The following is a 17,331-nucleotide window of genomic DNA, read 5'->3' on the forward strand; positions in this document are numbered from 1 at the left end:
TACAAAAATACACAGATGTCTGGTGTAGTGTTTTTTCCAGGCTGGCCTGGAATTCACTGTGCAGCCCAGGCTAGCCTCAGACTCACAGCAATCCTCCTGCCTCTGCTTCCTAAGTTTGGAGATTGCAAGTGTGAGATAGCACCCCTACTTATTTATTTTATGAGATAGGATCTTACTATTTAGTCCTGGCTGCCCTGGAGTGCTGGGTTTAAAGTCATGTGCCACCACATCTTACTATTTTCTGGGGGGCAGGATCTTGCCTCTGCTTTCTGATAGAATTATAGGTGTCTTCTACTATGCCCAGCTCAAAGGAGGGGTAACTCGAACTGTGGCTGGCACACAAGACAGAACTCAGGAAGCTGGGGTTAAGACACGGGGGTGCAAGAGCCGGAGAGATGGGTAAGTGCTTAAGAGCACTCACTGCTCTTTCAAAGGACCCAGGTTTGGTTCCCAGCACCCATGCTGGGTGGCTCACAAGTGCCTGTGATTTCAGCTTCAGAGTATCTGACGCCCTCTTCTGGCCTCCTCAAGCAACTACATCCACACATGCACATCCACACAGACACACACACACACACACACACACACACACACACACACACACACACACAGGAGGAATAAATAAATAGAAGTGCATCTTGGAGGAACCCCAAGGTCTGCACTCTTTCTCCTGTAATATGGGGTTTGTGGGAGGACTGGAGGGGTCCGAGTTCCTACCTTCCGCAGCAGGTCGGCATGGTTCTGAACCAGCTCGCTATACTTCTCTTTTAGCTTGCTATACCGCTGTTCGTTGGCTTGGGCCTTTCCTGCATTGGGAAAGACCAAGGTGAGGCCTCTGCCCAGGATGGGATCCCCGCATCCTCCCTCCAGTAAGCTGGGGGCACTAAAGATGTTTTTATTCCTTATTTATTTTTATTGATTTTCTTTCTTTCTTTCTTTCTTTCTTTCTTTCTTTCTTTTTCTTTCTTTCTTTCTTTGACAGGGTTTCTCCGTGTAACAGCTCAGGCTATCCTAGAACTCGCTTTGTAGACCAGGCTGGCCTTGAACTTACAGTGATCCTCCTGCTTCTGCCTCCCTAGTGCTGTTTTTCCAAAGACATGGTCTCATGTAGCCCAGGCTGGCCTCAAACTGGCTATGTAGCTAACATGACTTTAAACCTCTGGTCCTCCTGAATGCTGGGACTACAGGTGTCTACCACCACACTCAGCTAGAAGTTATCTAATTAATTAATTTGGGGTTTTTATTGGGAGAGAAGGTCTTGCTACACTGTCCAAGTTAGCGTTATGGTCATCCTCCTGCCTTATCCTCCAGAGTTCTGGAATTACAAGTAAATACCTGTACTACACTGGACATAAAGTTTGTCATCTATGAATAAACATCCCCCTGATTCAAATTCTTTTGCAGACTGATATCTACAAACACAGTGTGCTAATTTGAAAGAAAATGGCCTCCACTATTAGGTGTGGCCTTGTTGGAGGACGTGTGTCACTGTGGGGGTGGGCTTCGAGGTCTCCAGTAGCTATGCCCAGTGAGATAGACCACTTCCTGTTGCCTGCAAGTCAAGGTGTATTAACTCTCAACCTCTGCTCCAGCGCCATGTCTGCCTGCACTCCGCCATGTCCCACCATGATGACAACGGACTGAACCTCTGAACTGTAAGCCAGCACCCCCCCCCCCCCCCAGTTAAAAAATGTTTTCCCTGAGTCGCCGTGGTCATGGTGTCTCTTCACAGCAATAGAAACCCTGGCTAAGAGTCACAGCATCCACGTCAGCCAGGCTTTAAGGTTCATGTCCGCTTTGCCCCCTTAGGTCTCTGTCTTCTCTTAGGAGTTCCCTCTCCCAGGATAGGCGCTCCCATCATCACCGTGTTTTTGGTTGCTACGGGACCGGCTGGGTCACCAAACCCATCTCCGCATCTGAGGCCAAGGGCAAGCACCTCGGGCTTTACTTACCGACCCGCCTCGCTCCCGCCCACACCCGCAGCCCCGGCCCCTCACTTTCTATCTCAGTCAGGCTGCGCTGCGCCTTCTCCGTGTCCTCCCGCTGCCTCTTCAGCTCGTCCAGCTCGGTGCGCAGGAACTCGCAGTCATCCGTCGCCTGCCGCCCGAGGTGCTGCTGCTCCGCCAGCTCGGCCTCCAGCTCACTCACGCGGCCCTTCAGCTGCAGCATGGCCCGCTGGCTCTGTCAGGGGCACCCGGGGTAAGGGGCCTGCTCCTGTGAGGCTGCCCCATGAGGGCACCAGGCAGGACGGGGATGACTTTTCTCTTGGTGGCATTGACCCATTATGGTTGATCTCTCTATCTTCAAATTTCCTGACCCACAGATACCACCAACCAGACAGAGAACATTTTTTTGGTTTTGTTTTGGTGCTCTGGGTAGGGTGCCAAGGGTCTTATTCAGGTTAGGCCAGTAGCTGTACTGCTGAGAGCCACACCCCAGCCCCTCACTGGGGGATTCTAGGCAGATGTTCTACCACTGAGTCACATCCCATCCCCTCACTGGGGGATTCTAGGCAGGGGCTCTACCACTGAGCCACACTCCAGCCCCTCACTGGGGGATTCTAGGCAGGTGCTCTCCCACTGAGCCACACCCCAGCCCCTCACCGGGGGATTCTAGGCAGGTGCTCTACCACTGAGTCACATCCCAGCCCCTCACTTGGGGATTCTAGGCAGGGGCTCTACCACTGAGCCACATCCTAGCCCCTCACTGGGGGATTCTAGGCAGGTGCTCTCCCACTGAGCCATACCCCAGCCCCTCACTGGGGGATTCTAGGCAGGGGCTCTACCACTCAACTCCTTCCCCCACTGCCATTGGAGATGGCAAGGCCTCCACCAAGGAGCCATGCTTCCTGCCCCTTCCTGGGGCACTTTAGCCCAGTTCTCTACAAGGGAACCACACTTCTAGGCCATCACTGGTGAATTTTAAGCAGACACTCTCTGGCTGAAGCATATCGTCCACTCCTTACTGAGGAATTTTGGGCAGGTGCTCTATCACAGACCAAGCTCCACACTGATAGATTTAGACAAGTCATCGATCATTGAGCCATATAGCCCCCAGCTCCTAAATCAAGCTTTCTCAAGGACCTTATGAGAAAAATTGGTCTTTCTCATCATGGTCTGGAGGCCAAGCCATAATCACGGCTCCCAGGGACACTGGTCCCCAGCTTAACTGCCACCCTAAAGTCACATGACATGCCAATGAATTCTAATTGTGACTTTGAGATGACCAAATTCACTGGCTTTGTCACGTCTTAGGACAGGGTCCAGATCATATCATGAGACACCAATGACAAGTGCCACGTGTCGGGGAAGCCCAAGGGTGGACGGATCCTAGCACGCACCTCAGTCTTCACGCTGTCCAGCTGTCCTGTCAGCCCGCTGATCTCTCTGTACAGGCGTTCAATCAAGTGGTCCCTGAGAAGAGACGAGCAGGTCTGGAGTCAGTACGCTCCACCCCTCCCCTCCATGTACCCTGACAGACTGGAAAAGGAGGGGGGGGCTGGTGTTCATTTGGGGCCATTCTCTTAAACAAAAACTTTTCTTGTCGTTACCAGATGTCAAGTGGAGGCTGATTCTCTCTCCCTCTTCCCCTCCCTTCCCCCGGTGTGCTAGAATTCGACACGTGCTACTCTATCTGGTTTATGCGGTACTGGGGTGTGTCTCTTCATGCTAGGCAGGCACTCTGCAAATGAAGCCACATCTCTAGCCCTATGGATAATAATTATTCTTTGCAGTGTAAATTTTACAGTCGCCTGGTGATGGTGGCGCACGCCTTTAATCCCAGCACTCGAGAGGCAGAGCCAGGCGGATCTCTGTGAGTTCAAGGCCAGCCTGGGCTACAGAGCGAGTTCCAGGACAGGCTCCAAAACTACACAGAGAAACCCTGTCTCAAAAAACCAAAAAAAACAAAAACAAAAAAAACACAAACAAATTTTACAGTCAACTTTTCTTATCTGTGGGTTCTATATCTGTGCATTCAACTGACTGGGGATAGGAAATACTTGGCGAGAAAAAAAATTGCATATAGATTGACTATGTATTTTTATGTATTTTATATGGACTTTAGTTTTTGTCATTATTCCCTAAACACTACAGGAAAACAGCGGCTGGTGAGCTGGCCCAGAGGGTGAAGATGCCTGCCACCAAGCCTGACAATCTTTGTCAAACCCCTGGGTCCCATATGGTGGAAGGAGGGAACTGATTCCTGCAAGCTGTCCTCTGAAGTAGACACTAATGCCACAGTGCTCATGCAGCCGTTCCCTCCCAGCACAAAATTTAAAGGTGTATAGAAAGAAAAAGAAAACAAAACACAGAAAGAAACAAGGTAGTGTTTACAATGTATCGTGCTATGAGTCACGTAGAGGTGATTTAAAGGGTACAGAAAGGGAGGGATGTAGGATCTAGGCAGACAGTATCCAGTCTTATAGTGGAGTCTAGCACAGTGGCTGAACTTTGTATCCGTGTGTGTCTGTGGGGGTGACTCTGGAACCAATAACGCTAGGATACTTAGGGTGGTTGTACCGTGAACATGAGGTTTCTTACCCTGACACCGACCTGCTCACAGTTACAATCTGGGATACAGGGGTTCATATTTGGAGAGGGGCTAAGAGAATAAAACAATTCTTTTAGATTTATGTGTGTGCCTCTGCCTGTTAGTATATGCAGACGTGTGTGGGGTGCTCTTGGAGTTCGAAGAGGGGGTTGGATCCCCGGGAGTTACAGACAGTTATGAGCCACTTAACATGGGTGCTGGGAAATGAACTTGACGTAGCAAGGGCTCTCCGCACCCAGCCATTTCTCTAGCCCTGGCCCCTTCTAGAGTTGGGGACTGAAGCCCAGGCCTTAGGCATGCTAAGTGAGTGTTCTACCACTGAGCACACCCCCAACTCTTTCTCAGTGTGGGTGAGGCGGCTCTGTAGGTAAAGGCCGGTGCTCCCAAGCCAATAACCTGACTTTGGAAGGAGAGAGATGACTCCATGAAGCTCTCGGACTTCCACAAGTACATCTTGGCGGTCTTCCCCCACTCCCGCCTGGACCCACAACACACACATATAATCAAACAAAACAAATACAACAAATCTTTTTTTCTTAAAGAAGTGCCGTGCCAGAGAGAGAAAGAGATGACTCAGTAGTTAAGAGCACTTCTTGTGGAGAAAAGAGTTCAGTTCCCAGGACCTGCGGGGGGCGACTCAGACCTGCCTGTAATTACAGCTCCAGGAGATCCAATACCTATTTCTGGCCTCCATGGCTATTCACACACACACACACACACACACACACACACACACACACACACAAAATGGTGGTGAGCAAAAGGGGAGACACCCAACATTGGCCTCTAGCCACCACACAGGCACGCATAGGCAAGTGCACTAGCACACACATGTGTATATATATCTACCACCCCAGACATACACAAACACACACACATACACTCATATACACACTCACACACTATAAACACACATACACATATACACACCAAGACACACCCACACCCATACCCCCCCACACAGAATTCCTTCCTCTTGGTTGCAAGGCAGACCCGGGCTTAACTTCAGTTCTAGACCATGGGCTTCCTTCCACCCAGCATGGACTCACTTCTCATCCTTGCTCACGCCGTTTTGATTGTTGAAATTGAAGGGGTCACTGCTGGACGAGCTGCCGAAGATGTCATCGAACTTGTTGTCAAACAAATTCTGCAGTGATTGGCAGGGCAGGGGAAGGGCAAAGAACAGGTCAGAGACCTAGAAAATTGTTCGAGTGTGCGTGCACGCGCGGGGAATGGGCTATCATGCAAAATCTACTATTTCATTTTTTAGACAGGGGCACACAATGTAGCTCTGGCTGGCCTGGAACTTACTATACAGATCAGGCTGGCCCCAAACTCTTAGAAATATCTCTCTGCTTCTGCCTCCTGAGTACTGGCATTAAACTGTGTGCTACCATGCCTGGCTCCTTCCTTCCTGTCTGTCTGTCTGTCTGTCTGTCTTTCTTTGTGCTTAAACAAAACTTTTTAGCCTGCATGTATGTCTGTGTACTGTGTGCATGCCTGGCGCTCACAGAGGTCAGAAGACAGTGTGGGCTCCTCTAGGACTCGAGTTAAAAGATGGTTTTGAGCCACCTTGTGAGTACTGGGAATCAAACCCGGGTCCTCTTCAAAAGCAACAAGCACTCTTAATGGCTGAACCAGCTCTCGAGCCCTCCGTATTTTGGGGACAGGGTCTCATGATGTGCTGTGTGGCTGAAGCTGACCTTGATCTCCTCTTTTCCTGCTTCCACCCCCCAGGTAACCGTGACCAGAGGCGTGGACCACCATGCTTGGCTTCACGATTCTGTTTTCTTGGTTTGGCTGAGACCTATCTAAGATCACTCCGGGAGCCGAGGGCAGAGGGCTCAGCCTAATCTCCCACTTTCTTATGAGAGAGAGGAACCCAACAAGGCACTCTGGCATACCTGTGTAGTTGTACCCATCTTAGAGGCAGAGGCAGGAGGATTTTGAGCCCAGGAATTTGAAACCAGCATGGGCAACATAGTGAGATACCATGTCCAAATATTAAAGCCGAGCAGGCCTTGTCTGAGCAGATACACCCAAGCTAGGAGCCTCTCCTATCCTTTTGTCTCTTCTAGGGGCAACTGGAAGGGCCAAGTTCCTCTCCCAAGGCTCCTGTACCTGCTGGGAGGCATCCATGTCCATGAGGTCATCCTTCTCCAGGACAGGCTCACTATCTGGAGAAGACACCTCGGCCGGGATCACTACCACAGGACTGATGTGCTCTGACAGGGCTGAGGCGCGCAGGAAGTTGGGTGGATTCTGGAGAAGCAAGACACACCTTTAAAGGATGCTTACCTGACAGGCCGCGGGGCCATGCCGAGCCCCTCATGGGTGCACTCACCTCAGGCAACTGGGGGATCTGAATGAGCCGCTTGAAGTACTGGAGGTTGCTGGAGCGCTGGAACAGATCTTTCAACCTGGAAGTACACAAGCATCTCAGGGGTGCTGGACGTGGTTGGTCACCAGTCCCGGGAACACAAGGAACACACTTTCCCAGCATTCCCACCGTCTGTCCATTTTAAAGGCACAAGCTCTTGGTGGGTTGCCCTCCATGATGCCAGGATTCGATTATGATACTATAGGGCTGGGGAGATGGCTCAGTGGGTAAAGGCACTTTACCATCTAAAGAAGCAAGTCGTGACTTGAGTTTGATTCCTGGGACCCACATAAAGGTGGAAAGAGAGAACCGACTCCATAAAGTTGCCCTCTGATCTCTACATTCACACTACCATGACACTCTCCCCTCCCTGTTCTCTCTCAAACACACACACATAAAAATATAGGAAAATAAAATTTCAAAAATGGTATTACAGACTGAGGTCTTTTACAGTGAAGTTCTCAGTCACCAGTGATGAGAAAAGAATAATCAATGCAGCAGATCCCGTTGAAGACTGGACAGTCTCAGAGATGGCCAATCTTGATGACTACTTGACGGGACCTAGAATCACCACGGGGACACACTTCCGGTGTTGTCTGTGAGGGTGTTTCCATAGAGGTTTAACTGGGGTGGGAAGAACCTCCTTCCCCTGTGAATTTGGGGATCACCCCCCCCCCTCGGGGCTGAATCAGGAGAACACGGGCCCGTCCAGAAGGCTCAGTGAGTAACGGCATTTGCTGCCAAACCGGATGACCTAAGGTCAGCCTCTAGGGCCCACAGAGTGCAGGGACAGAACCTGTTCCCTCCAGTTGTCCTCTGGTCTACACACTGTGGCACAGCCCTACAAAATAAATAAACGTGGGCTGGAGAGATGGCTCAGTGGTTAAGAGCACTGGCTGTTCTTCCAAAGGTCCTGAGTTCAATTCCCAGCAACCACATGGTGGCTCTCAACCACCTGTAATGAGATCTGGCGCCCTCTTCTGGCCTGCAGGTATACATACAGGCAGAACACTGTATTCAAAATAAATAAATAAATAAATAACCCTTAAAAAATATAAATAAATAAGTAAACACGTGTGTAGGGAGAGAAACGGAAGCTGGGGGCAGCTTCCTGACCTCGGAGGCAATGTGACTGACCAGCTGCCCCAAGCTCCTGCCGCCCCGCCTGGCCGTCCCCATCACCATGGACCTCGCCCTCAGACTGTGAGCCACAGGAAGCCAGCCGTTCCTTCCTTAAGTCGCGTTTCTCACGCATTTTCTCACAACTCTGACAACACCAGAAAACTGCCCAGACCCCCAAACTCATTTCCTCGGGCTGTGGACGGCACGCTGCTGTCGGCAGATTTCCCTTCCTAGGAATAGCGGGCTTGGAGGGACATGAAGGGGAAGTGATCTTCTCCACCGTCACTTCCACGCCATGCTGGACTGTACCCTCCAGTTCCCCTAGGCTGCTTTTTTTTTATGTATTTTGTTACAGCTACTGGAAAAGTACCATTCTATTATTCTGTTCTATTCTATTTTATTTATTCCATTCTTTTTGTTTGTTTATTTGTTTTGTTTTGTTTTGTTTTGTGTTCCGAGACAGGGTTTCCCTGTGTAGCTTTGCGCCTTTCCTGGAACTCACTCTGTAGCCCAGGCTGGCCTTGAACTCACAGAGATCCGCCTGGCTCTGCTGGGATTAAAGGCGTGCGCCACCACCACCCGGCTATTCCATTCTTTTCTATTCTATGGTTCTCTAGTCTACTTTACCTTCCATTCTTCTTTCTTCTCTTCTATTTTTTCTCTACCCTACCTGTCCCAGCTCATTCTACTCCATTCCTCCAATCTACTCCGCAGTGCTTAGGAGTTGGAACCCACGGCTTCACGCACGTTACACAAACCTTGTGCATCTGAACCGAACACCAAGAAAGCATTTCCCTCCTTGTCACGCCTCTAACCTGAGTAAAAACACCGAAGCCCAAGAAAGCCGACCAAAAGGAGGAGCTGAGGCCCCAGCAGCCCTCTGCTTGCAGCATGGAACTTCTGCTTACTCAGCTCCATCAACCAACCCCTCCCCAGGGTCTCCACACAGCCTATCAGACCCCAACACTAAAGCGTCCCTGTGACATTGCTGCATCCCTGAACTCCAGGGCAGCGAGGCCTCCAAGAACATTCACCTCTGTGCAGGAGAGAAAACGAAGCAGCTCCTCACAGGGGATGTTTCCCTAAGCTACGAAACAAAATGGAAGGAAATACAACGAGCCGACCACACGTCCCTGTCCCTCTGGGTTGGCGCCAACAGTAATGGACATTAGTGCTTTCGCAAGCTACTGGAATTTCACATTCCAGGAAACCAGCCCCAGGGCCTGTCTCGTAGGATTTAGTAAGTCATTCATCATAGGATGTGTACCAGGCTTCCCTAGTGGAATGAAACCAGGGGGTTAGTTCAACCCTGTGTTTGTCCTTTGACTGCTCTGGAGGGGAACCAGTAAGTGAAGCGCCAGCTAGAGATTTAGAAGCCATGGTCAAGAACGAAGAAGTTAAGAAGGAAAACACACTATGTCAAGATGGCCGCCTCACAAATGAGCGATCCACAAAACAAGGAGTACGATGGTTGGTTTGAATGATCAACTTGATGCAATCTAGAACCATTTGGGAAAAGTCCCACCAAGGGACTGTCTAAATCAAGGGGGCCTGTGGGGGATGGTCTTGATCGCCTTCATTGATGTGGGATGGCCTGAACCACCGTGGGCAGCACCATTCCCTGGTTTGGGGCCTTGGATTGTATAAGAAAGGAAGCTGAGCAGCAAGTGTGCATGCACTCATTCATTCTATCTCTGCTCGTGGATGTGATGTGGCTGATGCTGCAAGTTCAAGTCCCTGCCTCAACTTCCTTGAAGTAAAAGACTGTAACCTGGAGCTCCACATCAAATAAACCCTTTTATCCTTAGGTTGCTTTATGACAGGGTATTTTTATCACGGCAGACATGAAACTAAGACACCAATGTATACAGATACACACATATATGTACACATATATATAGCTCAACATCCTTAGCTACCAAGAAAATGCAAATTAAAACCACATGGACAGTTTTTCTCTCTGAAGTATGAAAACAGCTATCATCAAGAAAACACACATGAGAAAAAAAAAAGGAAAAGAAAATAAACATGGGTTGAGGACGTGGGGAGAGAAGAGTCCTAACACACTGTGGGTGGGTGAAAAGGTACAGCCACAATGGAACCCAGTATGACGCTCCTTCAAAGACTAGAAACACCGTACGGTCTGTCTGTAACATGGCGTGGTATAGACCTGAAGGCGTCGAACCCAGCACACCACAGAGATACCCGCACACCCATGTTCACTGTGGCCCCTTTCACAACAGCCAAAACCCGGAAGCGGCTTAGGTGTCCATCGACAAACGTGGTCTACATACAGGATGGGGGTTTCATTCAGCCCAGAGGAGAAGGAACAGCAGGGCTGGCGAGGTGGCTTAGTGGGTAATGCCACTACGTCTGAGACCTGAATTCAATCCTCGAGTCTCACCTGGTGGAGGGAGAGAACTGACTCCTGTAAAAACTGTTCCCTCATCTTCATACACGCTCCAGGGACTCCTGCGCATGCGCGCGGGATGCGCTCTGCCCTGCCTGGCTTTTTTACCTGAGTGCTGGGGATCCGAACTCGGTTCATTATGCTTATGCAGCAGGCACTTTACCCTACCCCGCTATGGTGTATGTTTCGATCGGACTTCTCTCCCTTCTCCAGAGTCACTTACTTTGTGAACTGCTCCATGAAGCGGTCTCGGTGGCCCTGCAGGGTGTCAGCCGGAAGACCTGGAGGAAATTGCAAGGAGCGTGTGAATACATGGAGACCAGGGATCAGGCAAGCCCCATCAGGGCTCAGGGAGGGGCCGGCCGACCCACTCTGGCACTCCTGGCTAAGAAGCCCTGAGGTTTGGTAAGGAAGGGAACCCCCCAGGAACAGCAGGATGCTCAGCCTCTGTATTCCTGCACCTCACTGTTCTGGACCGGGTGGGGTGGAGCCTGCATCCCTGGGAAGGAGCGGCTTCCATCAAACTGTAGGGCTGATGAAGGCAAACGAGAGCGGGGTTCGTTCTCGGGATGCGTGGTTAACTCTGTGGCCCCTCAGGGCCAACCCCCTAAGGAGCTGCTTCTCTGAGGTCCCTTCAGATCTGGGACCACGAGAGGCTACATATTTCAGCTATGAACCAAGACTCAGTTTTCATTTTATTTTATTTGGAGAGCAGGTCTTGCCATATAGCTCAGGCTGGCCTTGAACTCATGAACCTCTTGCTTCATCCTCCTGTGTGCTGGGATTACAGGTAACGGTCAACACCTGGCTTGATTTTATTTAGGACCAGTTTTTAAAATTACATTTTATCTTTGCAGGTGGGTGCACTTGTGGCAAAGACAGTGTGTGTGTGGAGGTCACACACTGGGGAATTGGTTCTTTCCTTACACTTCGTGGAAAGCCCCACAGCAGCAGCTTTTATTTTAACTCCCCCCACCCCCTCAGTCTCCTTCCCTCCTCCTCTCTCCCCTTTTCTCTTCCTGACACAGAGTCTAGCTATGTGACCCAGGCTGGCCTTGAACTCCTAGACTCAAGCCATCCTCCAGCCTCAGACTCTCTTGTACCCGCAACAACAAACCATGCCACTGTGCTGGGCTTTTTCTTTGTTTATTTGAAACAGGGTTTCACACTGTAGCCCTGCCTGTCCTGGAACATACTACATAGCCCAGGCTGGCCTTGAACTTGTGACGATCGTCCTGCTTCTGATTACAAATGTGTGCCAACAAGCCTTGTTTTTAACTGTTTTGAATGAGTGATAGAATCACAAAGTTCATGTATAAATTATGATTATTGAAAGTGCTGAATGTGAGCCAGGCAGATGGCGAGCTGAAGGTCAGCCAGGGCGACATAGAGACCTTGTTTCAAAAAACAAACCAAAAAAGATAAAATTAGACAGAGGACGGAAATAGCACTTAATTTCTACTCCAAAACCCTTGCTCTCCGTTCTACTTGGAGAAAAACACAGAAGCAACAGCCAAATTGAGGAAGATTTCACTTAAAAAAAAAAAACAAATCTGATCATCACTCAAACCTGTCAAGGTCATCAAAAACAGAGGAAGTGTGACAAGCTGTCACAGCTGTTGGGAGCCTGAGAAGAAACAATGACTAAGTGTTACAGGATCCTGAGTGGAAGCTTAGAAAAGGAAACTGGGTAAGAATGGTGGACATCTGAGTGAAGTACTGACTTTAGCTGCAAGTATGTTACAAAGTGCTGGGGGCGTGGCTCAGGGGTAGAGCTCCTGCCTAGAATCCCCCAGTGAGGGGCTGGGGTGTGGCTCAGTGGCAGAGCACCTGCCTAGAATCCCCCAGTGAGGGGCTGGGGTGTGGGTCAGTGGCAGAGCACCTGCCTAGAATCCCCCAGTGAGGGCTGGGGTTGTGGCTCAGCAGTAAAACACTCGCCTAGTACACACAAGACCCTGTGTTCCTTTACAGCACACACAAAAAAGTATCAATATTTCACTAATTGACAAACTTCGTGCTAATACATTAACAACAGAGGGTTGGGCTTGGTGGCTCATGCCTGCAATCCCACTATCTAGGAGAGGGGCAGAGGTAGGTGGGTTAGAAACTCAGTTATCCTGGGCTACATTGTGAGTTCAAGGCCAACCTGGTACATCTAAAATTCAAATAAACAAAAGAAATATATAAATAAAAGTAAGTTCACCTATACTTGTTTATTTTTATTTAACTATTTAAAAAATATTTATTTTTTGTGCATATGAGTGTTTGACCCGCATGTATATCTGTATACATGTGAGTGCAGTACCCTTAGGAGGCCAGAGAAGATGCTGGAGCTCCTGGAAGTGGAGTTACAGATGCTGTGAGCCACCATGTGGGCGCTGAGATTCAAACTCATGCCCTCTGGAAGAGCAGCCAGCTCTCTTAACTGCTGAGCCATCTCTCCAGCCCCTATCTATAGCTATTTATTTTTTGACAAAGTTTCATGTGGTCTACAAACCTAAGTCTCCTGCCTCCACCTCCCTAATGCTGAGATTTCAGGTATGGGCCATACGCTCCGCTTATGCAGTGCCGGAGAGGGAGTGCAGGGTTTCACACATGCTAGGCAAGCCCTCTCTGCCAACAGAGCGACACTCTCCACCTGTAATTGATGATGTTTCTAAGCAACAGCCTCTCCTTCTCTTGGGATTTGGTCCACCCTCTCTGCTTCCTGGAGGCACACCCCATGGCACCCAGCCTTTCTAATCCCGGAACAGCAAATTGCAGTCACCCTCGAGGGAAACAACCCCAGATTAATCACAGTGACACTGCTTCTCTTGTCTAGTCTCAAATAACCAGGTTTGGTTGAGGGAGACAGTTCCAGGTAGAGGCACTTGCTGCCAAACCTGATGAGCTGAGTTTTGTCCCTGGGACCCATATGAGAGAAGTGACTCCTGCAAATTGTCCTCTGACTTCTACAAGTGTGTATGAGTGCACACACACATACGCCAAACAAACACATAAATAAATGAAATAAAACAAGTCATTACTTGTTAGTCAACAGTTATAAAGTGTCCCTTGTTACATATGGGCGTGTACGTGTATACATACTTTTTTAAATTTAATATTTTTCTTCCCTTGAGATAGGGATTTACTAAGTCAACTGGGTGGACCTTGGATTCAGCATGTAGCCCTGGTTGACAATCAATTTCCCATCATCTTCGAGAACCTCCAATGTTCTGGGATTCCAGGCATGCACGCACCCCCACGGTCAGCCATGTTCTACACATCTAAAACATACCCTTGTCCTTTCTGGGCTATGAAACCTGAACAGTATCCCCCATTCAGGTCTACAAGTTATTATGTTTCCCACCATGCTGTGGGCATTCTTCAGGGTGGCCAGCCTGGCATGTGACAATGAGAGGCTGGGAGCATGGCTCAATGGTAGAGCACTTGCCTAAAATTTCCCAGTGAGGATTTATAGTAGCTTTATCTGGGAAATCTGCATTTAAAGATGGAGAGTCTAAACTATACCAAGCTGTCCCAGTAATAGCCGGCTTTAAAAAAAAATGGGGTGGCAGTGGTGCACGCCTTTAATCCCAGCACTCAGGAGGCAGAGGCAGGCGGATCTCTGTGAGTTCAAGGCCAGCCTGGTCTACAGAGTGAGATCAAGGACAGGCAGCAAAAATTACACAGAGAAACCCTGTTTCGAATAACCAAAAAAAAAAAAAAAAAAAAATTGACTGATTGTGTGTGTGTGTGTATGCACACATATACAAGGGAGAAGGTCAAAGGTCAACTTGGGCAGCAGGTTCCTTTCATCATGTGGGTTCTGGAACTAGAACTCAGGTCATCATGCTTGGTGGTAAGTACCTTTCCCCTGAGCCATCTTACCAGCTCGACCAACCCTCCCAATCCCCATAGCCTACCCAGGCAACCAGCCCCTGCCAGCTTGCCCCTAACTCCCCGCCAGTCGTTTTAAACTGGCACCACACATTTTAAACCAGGGCACCAAGGATAAGAACTTCTGCAAACCAGCAGCTCTCAAATTATGCTTTTTTTTTTTTTTTTCCTAAAGGGTGCAGCAGGGATCTGCTGCTTGGCAAAATAAACCCCCCCTCTGCCTTGGATCAGCTGTGATTTGTTTATTGCTTTATTTAAGAAAGTGTCTCACTATGTAAGCAAGGCTTGCCTGGAACTTAGTATGTAGCTCAGGCTGGCCTTGAACTGGCAGAGATCCTTCTGCCTTTGCCTCCAAACTGCTGGGACAGTAGGCATGTGCCACCAGGTCCAGCGACATTTAATTTTTCTGCATTGAAGGGATGGAACTCAGGGCATTATGCATGCTAGGTAAGCTCTCGACAACCAAGCCACACCCCCAGCCCCTCACTGGGGGATTCTAGGCAAATGCTACAAACCATACCCTCCGCTGGGAAGTCTCAGCAACTGTCCTACCGCTAAGCTACATCAGCCCTGCAGCTGTTTTCTGTTTTCTATTTCTCCATAAAATTCCATCTGTTACAGGGGATTGGGTTGCTTTGGAGGTCATGTAGGGGTGGGTCAGGTAGGTCAGCTGTCCTTTACGTAGACCTAAGAACACAAGATACTTCTGATGAATGGTGACATGGTAGAGGCGGAGGCAGAAGGAAAGAACCCTCCAAAGACAAAGGTCTGGAGGTCAGGAGCTAGACTCGGGCAGTCTAAAGCTTGGGTTACTCCCTTCCATTCTCAGACGACCAGGAGTCCCAGGCCCTTTGGACCAGAGCTAAAGGCCGAGGGTACTGACTGAGCTGCCGGCAAGCCTCTGGGAACTTGAACTTGCCGAGGCTGTGACCCCGCTCCCAGCCTGAAGCTCGCATGAGATGGTCGCGGCTGTCATACTCACAGGAGTGGAGCTTGAAGAGCAGCTTGACGGTGTAGTCATAGAGGTGACTGCAGTCCAGGATGACCTGGATCAACGGGGCGAGGCGGCACTGCCCAGCTGTGGTCACGGACACGGAGCGGGACATGTCCAAGGAGTTGAACACTGTGGACGAAGATGGGGAGAGAGGCCACAGTGAGGCAGAGATCTTTGCAGTGGAGTAGAATCAGGGGTCTGACATACGACCAAGACTTATTCTTCCCCAGCCCCTCACTGGGGGATTCTAGGCAGGTGCTCTACCACTGAGCCACACCCCAGCCCTTCACTGGAGGATTTTAGCCCAGGGCTCTACTCTTGAGCCATGGCCCTAATTCCTCTGGGGAATTTTAGGCAAGCACCCTACCACTGATCCATACCCCTAATTCCTCACTGGGGGATTCTAGGCAAATGCTATGATCCTGAACTCAATATGCAGCCAAGAGTGATCTTGAATTTCTGTTCTTCCTGCCTCTATCCACCTCCTGAATGCTGGGAGAAGTGTGCACCACCATGCATGGTTTATATAGTGCCGGGGATTTGAAGCCAGGACTTCATGCATGCTAGGCAAGCACCCTATCTACCAACTGTGCTACAGCTTTTCCTTAAATTTCTTATTCCAGGCACCTACCCACATTATTTAATTCTACACCCAGCTATTGGACGCCTGTCTATAGGCCATCACTCACCCCGCCCACTGTCCCTAGAGACTCTATGTAACATGCAACACAAGACTTCCCTGATGTCCCCACATGTGTGAACCTGCCCATGGGTAGGCACAGAGTCCCCATGTATTGCACCTCCCTGGTCTGCACAGACCCTGTAAGTGTGTTTGTCTGGTGGATGAGAGAGAGGCAGAGAGAGTCACACACACATACACACACACACACACACACACAGAGAAAGAGAATCACCAGCCAAGTGGTGGTGGCGCACACCTTTAATCCCAGCACTCGGGAGGTGGGGCCAGGGGGATCTCTGTGAGTTCGAGGCCAGCCTGGTCTACAGAGTGAGATCCAGGACAGCCAGTTACACAGAGAAACCCTGTCTCGAAAAACCAAAAGGAGTTTGATTTTTTCAGGCAGTGGTGGCACATGCCTTTAATCCCAGCACTTTGGAGGCAGGGCCAGGGGGATCTCTGTGCGTTCGAGGCCAGCCTGGTCTGTAAGCGAGATCCAGGACAGGCACCAAAACAACACAAAGTCACCCTGTCTCGAAAAGGTCCCCCCCCAAAAAAGAAGAGAACCACCCAAATTGAACCACCCTTGACACAAATTAAAAGCAACTGTCATGCAAGGCAGCCATCAGTGTCAACTGGCTTCCTCAGGCTCCTTGCCTGCGTGGCAGCGCAGCTCCAATTACAGACAGGACTGGCTGGAACGGTGGCCACCATTCAGTGGATGTCAGAAAGGGCAAATGAGCCTCTGGGAGCTTGGTGGCCAGGAGGGAGGGAGAGCCCTTCGGACGGGCGGAGCGACCGGTCTCCCTATCTGATATGAAATGACTTCAAAACTGTGCGAGGAGAGAGCAAAGGCTGATGCGACAACTCCGCTTCAATCCCCTCTGCTAAGCAAGGGCTCGGCCAGCCGGATGTGACTGTGCAAACCTGTAATCCCAACGCTCTGATGGTTGAGGGAGGACTGCTGTGAGTTCGAGGCCAACCCGTGTCATAGAGACTTTGTCAACAAAACAAAAGAAGACGGACAAACCACAGGGCTGGGCCAGCTGGACCACACGGATCAGGCTGGGAATCAGGAGACTGAGTCCCAGGACAGCCCCGATCAGCGTAGATGGAAGGGACTCACCAGTCTGGAAGAGGTTCAGTTCACACTCCAGGTAATCAAACATCTCCACTGTGAGCTGAAAACTGACACAAGAAGAAACAGAAATCAGAGTCTATAGCCCTGACTCTCCCTCAACGCCCCAACCCAATGCTGGGGTTGAAATCTATGGCCTTGTACACGCTAAGCAAGCATGATGCTGCTAAGCCATGTC

The 17,331-nt window shown here is 49.9% G+C and overlaps 1 protein-coding gene across 1 annotated transcript in view; it reads right to left on the reverse strand.

Annotated features, from left to right (window-relative positions):
- Positions 1-17,331, reverse strand: part of Hip1 (huntingtin interacting protein 1) — a 125,443-nt gene that overhangs the window by 17,716 nt on the left and 90,396 nt on the right. The window contains exons 7-15 of the mRNA XM_059249246.1: positions 17,142-17,203; positions 15,325-15,465; positions 10,687-10,744; positions 6,896-6,971; positions 6,673-6,813; positions 5,601-5,698; positions 3,341-3,413; positions 1,998-2,181; positions 718-806 (exon numbers count right to left, since the gene is read on the reverse strand). Coding sequence (XP_059105229.1) covers positions 718-806; positions 1,998-2,181; positions 3,341-3,413; positions 5,601-5,698; positions 6,673-6,813; positions 6,896-6,971; positions 10,687-10,744; positions 15,325-15,465; positions 17,142-17,203 — 922 coding nt within the window. The remainder of the gene's footprint in view (positions 1-717; positions 807-1,997; positions 2,182-3,340; positions 3,414-5,600; positions 5,699-6,672; positions 6,814-6,895; positions 6,972-10,686; positions 10,745-15,324; positions 15,466-17,141; positions 17,204-17,331) is intronic.

This window comes from Peromyscus eremicus, chromosome 23, assembly GCF_949786415.1.
Source record: "Peromyscus eremicus chromosome 23, PerEre_H2_v1, whole genome shotgun sequence".
Classification (NCBI taxonomy): Eukaryota; Metazoa; Chordata; class Mammalia; order Rodentia; family Cricetidae; genus Peromyscus; species Peromyscus eremicus.